The sequence below is a fragment of the Quercus robur genome, chromosome 7 (assembly GCF_932294415.1).
Source record: "Quercus robur chromosome 7, dhQueRobu3.1, whole genome shotgun sequence".
Lineage (NCBI taxonomy): Eukaryota > Viridiplantae > Streptophyta > Magnoliopsida > Fagales > Fagaceae > Quercus > Quercus robur.
In genome coordinates, this window is record NC_065540.1 from 10,489,386 (window position 1) to 10,496,981 (window position 7,596).

At 38.2% G+C, this 7,596-nt stretch overlaps 1 protein-coding gene across 1 annotated transcript; it reads left to right on the plus strand.

Annotated features, from left to right (window-relative positions):
• Positions 1–2,124: 2,124 nt before the first annotated feature.
• Positions 2,125–3,141, plus strand: LOC126692177 (uncharacterized). The gene has a single exon (XM_050387686.1). The coding sequence runs from the start codon at positions 2,230–2,232 to the stop codon at positions 2,884–2,886; it is 657 nt and encodes a 218-aa protein (XP_050243643.1). The 5' UTR covers positions 2,125–2,229; the 3' UTR covers positions 2,887–3,141.
• Positions 3,142–7,596: the final 4,455 nt, after the last annotated feature.

The following is a 7,596-nucleotide window of genomic DNA, read 5'->3' on the forward strand; positions in this document are numbered from 1 at the left end:
CCCCATAGGCTTGAGTCCGAGGACCATACAAGGCCTTGATTCTGTCCAAAACTTGTATTTTTTCTCTTAAGTAGTTGGTTTCCCCATAGGCTTGAGTCCGAGGACCATACAAGGCCTTGGTTCTGTCCAAAACTTGTATTTTTTCTCATTTTCGAAGATTAGTCCCCTGGCCAAGGTGGGGGACGTTAGCTTGATGTTGGAAGCCCATAGAGCTGCCCGTGCCATTGACACTGCGAGGCGTAGCCCCTAGCGGAAATTTATGTCGGAACAACAACAACGTGCTGCTAGAAATGAAGGAGCTTTCGCCGACCTTTGCTTGACAAAGGCTTGACTCCACCGCCACCTGTGCCAACACGCAAGCCTTCCCACAGACGACGCCAATTGTAGGGACACGATTATTTAACGACCCAAGAATGACATTGGGCTCGTATGTAAAGGGCCCTAACAATATGATTTGTAGAAAGTGGGCTTGAAAGGCAGGACCGTGGTCACAGGTCAGCAGTTCAGTCGTGGTTTTTATGGAAGCTTACATATGTGTGGACTAGGCTTGACTAGCTAAGCCTTCCATTGGTGTGGATTGTAGGATTTAAGTCCTCGGACTACGTCCGAGGAGCATAGTATTATTCTCCTTCTCCCTTTTTTAGGATTTTATCCTCCTTCCCATTTTTTTAGGATTTTATTCTCCTTCCCGGGGGCTACTTCCCCTTGGCTCTCTTTCCCTTTTATACTAGTGTTCATTTCCCTTTTAGTGTCCACGTGTAAGTTTCACTTTTCTGGGGTATAGACCTGTCCTATCAATCCATACATAGAGTGGTTGGGGGTGGCTGGAAAAGTTAAATAGTATGGTTTGGAGTATGGGCCTATCAGATGCAGGGTTCTGTACTACGATGTTGGCAGTTTTTTCCTTTGTCCTGCCCCTGTACTGAGTTTGTCATTTTCTTCAGGCGTTTTGTGAGGTGCCGAGCATAAAATCGTCCTCGGCCATATATTTGGGCCTTGTCCGGATTTATACTTTGCGTCCTCGGAAGTTATTTTCCTTGACTTGGATCTTGAACCCTATTATGAAGTGGGCCGGACCCATAAATTCTCGGACCCCACAAAATAAAATAAAATTAAAAAATTAAAATTAAAAAGTGAATATAGTAAAAACTTTTGTAAAAGAAGAGAGTGGTAATTGCAACATATCTCAATTCCTGTGAAACAGTCCACTTACACTAATTAATTTTTTTGATTTGACTTGCATCAATTTTACGTACGGACCTTCTTACTAGATAACACGTGGCCTACCATCACAAGTAGTGATGGTAGGCCACGTGGTTGTTACTCGACCAGTTCCTAAATGACGCACGCAATCCAGACCTCCATTTTCTCCTTTTCCGTTCAATTCCATCAGATCAGCCTAATCAACGGTCAAGGTCGTGCCGTCCAGAGAACCTTTAAAAACTCCACAAAACCCAGATAAGGCTTTGATGTAACATTTTTCATACGCTTCACATTTTCGCCACGCTTTCCAACCGGTATAAAATTGAGATACAATATCTTGCGTCGTTGTTGTTTATGTCTTTTTCGTGACTATTTAATTAAAAATATATTTTTGTTTTATGTAGGAAAATTTATATGTCAGAATTTTAGAAGAAAAATTAAAGGTATTGAAAGATAAGTTTTGCCATAAAATAAAATGATAAATTGTTATAGTTAAGGAAAAAAAAGTAATTTATGTAGATTCAAATTAAAACGAATAATAATTTACTACTTTTTTAAATATTGCCGACTTGACTTTTTTTTTATATAGTTTTTTATTTTTTCTACAATTTTATGTCACATTTTTCATTGTGTGGTCCATTTTGTAAAGAGAAAAAATATTACAATAATCAAAATGATTAATTTATTGTCATTTTCATTTATTTATTTAATTTTTTTTATTAACTACCCTCAATTGTACATCCTTAAGAAGCACGGGGGCTGGTTAACATTTGCCTATAATAATTACTATTCTTTTTTTTAATTTGCAATATGGGACCCATCAAGGGAAAAACTAAAGCCCAAAGCATAGGCCGCGTCAGCAACGAGAGTGACCCGTGGGTCCCACACCGAAAATATTTTTCTTTAATTCTCAAATCCGCGACTCTCCGCCACATCAATTTCACTCTCTCTCACACAAAAACACAATCTCTCTCTAGAAACTCTCTCTCAGTGTGTGTGAAAGACTCTTTGATATCCAAATCAACAATGGAATCTACCAGCTACCGTCACCGGCGGTCACCGTCGAGCGATCGATTTCTCACTGTGTTCTCTTTCTCTCCACCGTCGTCCGCCGGCGTAGGCGGTGGAGACGAGCTCAACGAAGCTGAAGTGTTTTGGACCAATGACTTCACGGACGACGATCACTACGATCACGATCGTCCTCGTTTAACTAACAAGTTACAGAAATCAACGAGCTCGGGAATCCTCGTGGCGTTGCCGGAAACCGATAACCGGTCCCGGAACTTCCGAGACGGACCGGTTCTGTGCCGGAAGCCATCAATCTCCGCGATTCCGAGGCCGCCGGAGAGAGAGCTCTCTCAGGCTCTAAACTGCAACAGGAAGTTCCAGAACGAGCAGAACCAGAGCCCGCAGCTTCACCGGCAGTCGGCTCCGATGAAGGTTCCGGTGCTGTCGAAGGCGATGGCGGTGAAGAATCGGAACTGGATGATTGCCGATGACGTGGTGGCGGACGATTTGGACGAGGACGAGATGTTGCCGCCGCACGAGATTGTGGCGCGAGGCTCCGGAGTGTCGCCGAAGACAACGTTTTCGGTTCTTGAAGGAGTTGGTAGAACTCTCAAAGGGAGGGATCTACGCCAGGTCAGAAATGCCATCTGGCGCAAAACTGGTTTTCTTGATTAACTCTTTTTTTTTTTTCTCTCTCTCTACGAGTTCATGTTTTGTTACGGTGTTACCACAGTTTTTATGGGTGGGAATTTTTTTTTTTTTTATGTGGAAAAAGGAAAGCACATGGTGGTGTTGGTACTATCTACAAGGACTTTTTGAGTATATGTCATATAATATATATAGATTTTGGACAAGGAAGACTATTATATATCAAGAAATTAAAGTTATATAAATGTATAAGAAGGGAGGTCTTGTTAGTTTTTATGGTTATTTTTCTTCTGTACAATACTCTAATTGGGCATTTTAACAATGGGTATGAGTCATGGAGGCATGTTTATTGTGTTGGCTTTATTATGTTGAAAAACACTTCAACAATTGTGGGGTTTTGATTAGATTAACATGTGCGTTTAGATAATTTATTATTCGGGGTAGTTAAAATTTAACCGCGAAGGGCTTTGTAGTTCGGTGACAATTTAAAATTCAGCAGCGAAGAGATTTGTAATTAAAACTTACTAGCGAAGAGCATTAGTATCTGCTATTGTGCGCGAGAACTTATTGTAAAAAAATTACAACAAAAAAAAAAGAAAAGCAAATAAGCTTGAATGTTCTTGGTGGATGGGGTATAGCTTTTTTAAAAGCTCAATGAATTAAGCTAACTTTACTATTTCATAAAGGGCTGAAGATATTGATGCTGCGTGTGCCACAAAAAAAGGCTTTTGAGTTCTTTTTATGTCGGTGTTTGTTAGAAGAAAAACGCAAAAGTGAATTGAAGTCAGTTTTTTTTTTGGGTGGTAGAATGGTAGGTTTTAGAAGCCTTGGAACAATTTTGATGATGCCGATGGTAACTGCAAAATTGTGCGCTTAATTTGTGAAAGTTAGGTGGAGATATAAGGAAATGCTGTTGTGTTGTGTCTTGTGTGTGCTTCTGTCTTATTTTTCTTTCACGCATTTTTTCTTTTTCCTTTTCTGGCTTATGGCCTGTCAGCGTCAAATAAGAAGATTTGTGGAACTTTAAACTGAACTTTGGTACCGTATACGCGTAGCCTTATCCATACGTGACAAAAGAAATCGTGATTGTCCCAAACTAAAGCAAGGACTTTTGATTATGATACTATTATTAGTCTATTAGTGGATTTGGTTAGGGTGCAGTTACCCCATCTTTACTCACAAATGTTTTTCTACAACTTTTACTTTTTGACGTTTACTTTTTTTTACTTTTTTTTCACTTTACTTATTCGGGATGAGATTGATAGTTGTTTTTTAACTTCAATTTTGGTCATTAAAAGCTATTGCATCAGCTGAGATAGTAGGGCAAAGACCATATGGCAATAGATGAGACCAATTGAATAGCTTCAATACTTTTTGCTAAATAAAGGGCTTAATTTCTTGATGATAAACCTTTCTTTCTTCCTTTTTAGTTTTTATACAAACTTTAACAACGTGATCCATAAATATTGTTTAATTTTCTCTTTTATAAAGAGAATCATGATTGGAATCTCTCTCTTCATTTATTGTAAAAATTGAATCTAAAGGAAAAAAAAATCTAGAAAAACATGGAGTAACTTAAATTCACTTGACCTTGGTTATTTACAAATTTTTAGGATCCGTTTGGCTAGAGGAGTGGAAAAGTGAGAGAATAATAAATGGTGAGAGGATAAAAAAGTGGGAGGATGGACTTCTTTTTGTTTGATTGGGAGTAGAAAAATTGAGGGATGGAAAAAGTAAATTTATATAAATTTACGTATATATCCTTATTAAAAAAATGATACCCAATTAAAACCCGAAAAGTGATAAACAACCAAAAAAAATCAATCATCTAAATTTATTAAAAAATAAAAATCATATCCATAAAAAAATCACATCTAAACCAAAAAAAAAAAAAAAAAACACAAAAAAGCAACAGAAAAAAAATACTAGACAAGCCTGCCCAGTAAAAAAAAAAAAAAAGAAGAAGAAGAAAGAAAGAAAGAAAGAAAGAGGCAGGCAACGCTGCCCCGTAAAAAAAGGAGGAAGGTAACGTAGGAAAAAAAGTGTGAAGAAAAAGCAACTCGGTGAAAGTGCAATTGTATATTGGCATTTTCATTTAAAAATGATGTCTAATTTTTCTATTTAGTTTTTTCTTCATTTTAGAAAGAAAATATTTTAGTGGGTTAGGAGAGAAAATACGTGAACCTCACCATTTATTTTTCATCCTCTTCACTCAATTAAACACATTCTAAAAAAGTTTTTGTGGGGCACAATAGTTTGTGGACTCGACCTGCTCGCTTATGGGGAGTCCACAGGCCCCAAACTGAAGGAGGCCATGGCCCAGGCTCAAAAATAGTGAGCCCAAAGATACAGTCGAGGACAGCTTAGTCCTCGGCAGACCCAAAGTCTCACTGATGAAAGTGGGATACAAGCAAACTTAAAAGATCAGAAAATATCTCAGGGAAATTGTCCTTAATACCCTTCATTGATATGACATTGCACCTAACAGAACCTGATTTTTAGGCTTTATTAACAATCCCCAGCAATTCTGGGATTAGATTGACGGGACAAATATCAGTCTTGGAAAAATTGACCCTACACGTGGACGAGGGACAACAAACGTAGGCTAGTATAAAAGGAAAGGTAAACTAATTAGTGGAGGATCCCATCTCACTTCCGGGGAAAAAACTTGAGGAATGAGAATGTCCGGACAATATATGCACACCACCACGGAAAACCCACCGTCGGGTAACCGGGGAAAAACATTAATGCTCCTCGGACATGATCCGAGGAGCCCAATCCCTCAATTTACAAAGCCGTATGGCTTGGGGGTCCAGCTCGAAGCCTTTTCCTGTCTGGGTTTCCCCAACGCCCGGTCTGGACCAACGCCCTGTGACCAAACGCTAGCCTTTCAAGCCCACTCTCTACAGATTTTATTGTGAGGGATCCTTCACGTGCGAGCCCAACGTAATCGTTGGGCCGTTTGAGGATCGTGTCCCTACAGTTTTCATTCCTTTTTTTTTTTTTAATTTTTCATCCATCCTATTTCACCTCTAAACAAACACACCCTTAGTGGGATTGGCTGGGGGGAGTGGAAATATGTAAAAGCATAAGAGTAGACAAAATTGGATTGTTTACCAAAAAAAACAGCATTGGGTCATTTTTTGACACACCCCTTGAGGTATTATAATTGACCGAATTGACCCTAATGTTAATTTTCTATTTATTATGAGTGCTTAATTCCTCTTTCACTGCTCACTGCTGATCCGATCGTGCTGCATTTTGTCACCAGAGTGCTTCTTGGGGCTAGTCAAGATGACTTGGCTGGTGCTCACAGGTTCCTTGAAGCTAAAAATGACTAGGTTTGTACTAATAGATTCCTTGAGGCTTTTGACAACTTTGTTGACACAATGGCAACAACTACAAAAACAACAACCTCCTAGGCTTTGACGAGTTTTATATAGACAACCTAGGCTTTGATGCCACCCTAGGAAAAGGGGCAGGGTTAAAGAGAAGAAAAAGAAAAAGAAAAGAAAGGACTCCGCTTTCCTAGTCAGGACAACACGTCCAAGGCACATACTAACTATGGGGAAAAAAAAAAAATAGTGTTTAGGATCAATTTTAGATTTTATTTGTATCATAAAATAAAAATAAAAATCATTTGATTTTTTAAATATATAAAGATTTACATTAATCAAAAGAGACATTAATTTTAAAAATTTTGAAAATTATGTCATAAAAAGTTAATCTCATTCCTATAAGACCATGATAGATCTCAGTCCAATATTTTATTATTTTATTTTGACTTATAACTTACATCTCAATAGTTGTGAATATATATAATAATAACAACTGTGGGGGGCGGTTAGTCACTAAAATTATTAATGTCAAGTTAATTGGGTCTGTGGCCCATCCGAGGATGCAAATCTGTTCGAGGAGGCCCATATCAGATTGTAGGGGTAACCAAACGAAAGGAAGAGTGAATATCACGAAAGGTGAGTTCAGTATTCGTCTGAGGACAAAATCCTTCTCGGCAATATGAGTCCGAGGACAATCAGAACGCCATCTTGTTACAAACATACTTCGGAACTACGTTACCACTAAATGTGGGATAAGGGACCAAGGGTAAGAAAGAGAAGGCAAACAAATATCTATAACAACAGCTGCCTCCGCATTAATTGCCTCTCAACCAACTCTCTGGCCGCATTAATGTGGAGGTGATACCTGAATAGTGATGAAGCAGCCTTACAGTTGCTAGTAGAAGGTTCCAGAAGGTGTCAGATGGGACAAAAAGAGATCCCCTGAACCCAACCTACACGTATGTGGTGAAAATTGTATGAAGAGGACAGTATATAACATGAAAGAAAAGCATGCAAAAAGAGATCGGAACATAAAAAAAGGGAAACAGAGAACACTCAGGGAAAAAAGTTTAGAAACCAAAGAACTGTACTTGTTCCAAAGGAAAACTAATTGTTATAGCGGTGTTAATCTATCTATAAACGTGAGGTTGAATTGTTTTTCTTTTAAAAAGTTAACCTAGTTCTTGAACACCTACGCTTTACAAATTTTATTGTTTGGGCCTTTAACGTACGAACCCAAAACCAGTTTGGGATCATTACAAATTGAGTTCTTACAATAACAAAATGTCACTACATTTTTAGTTGTGCTAGATCTCGGTATAATATTTTATTATTTTATTTTGATCCATAAGGAATTGACACATGCGTAACAACATTTTCATAATATCTCTATGTATAC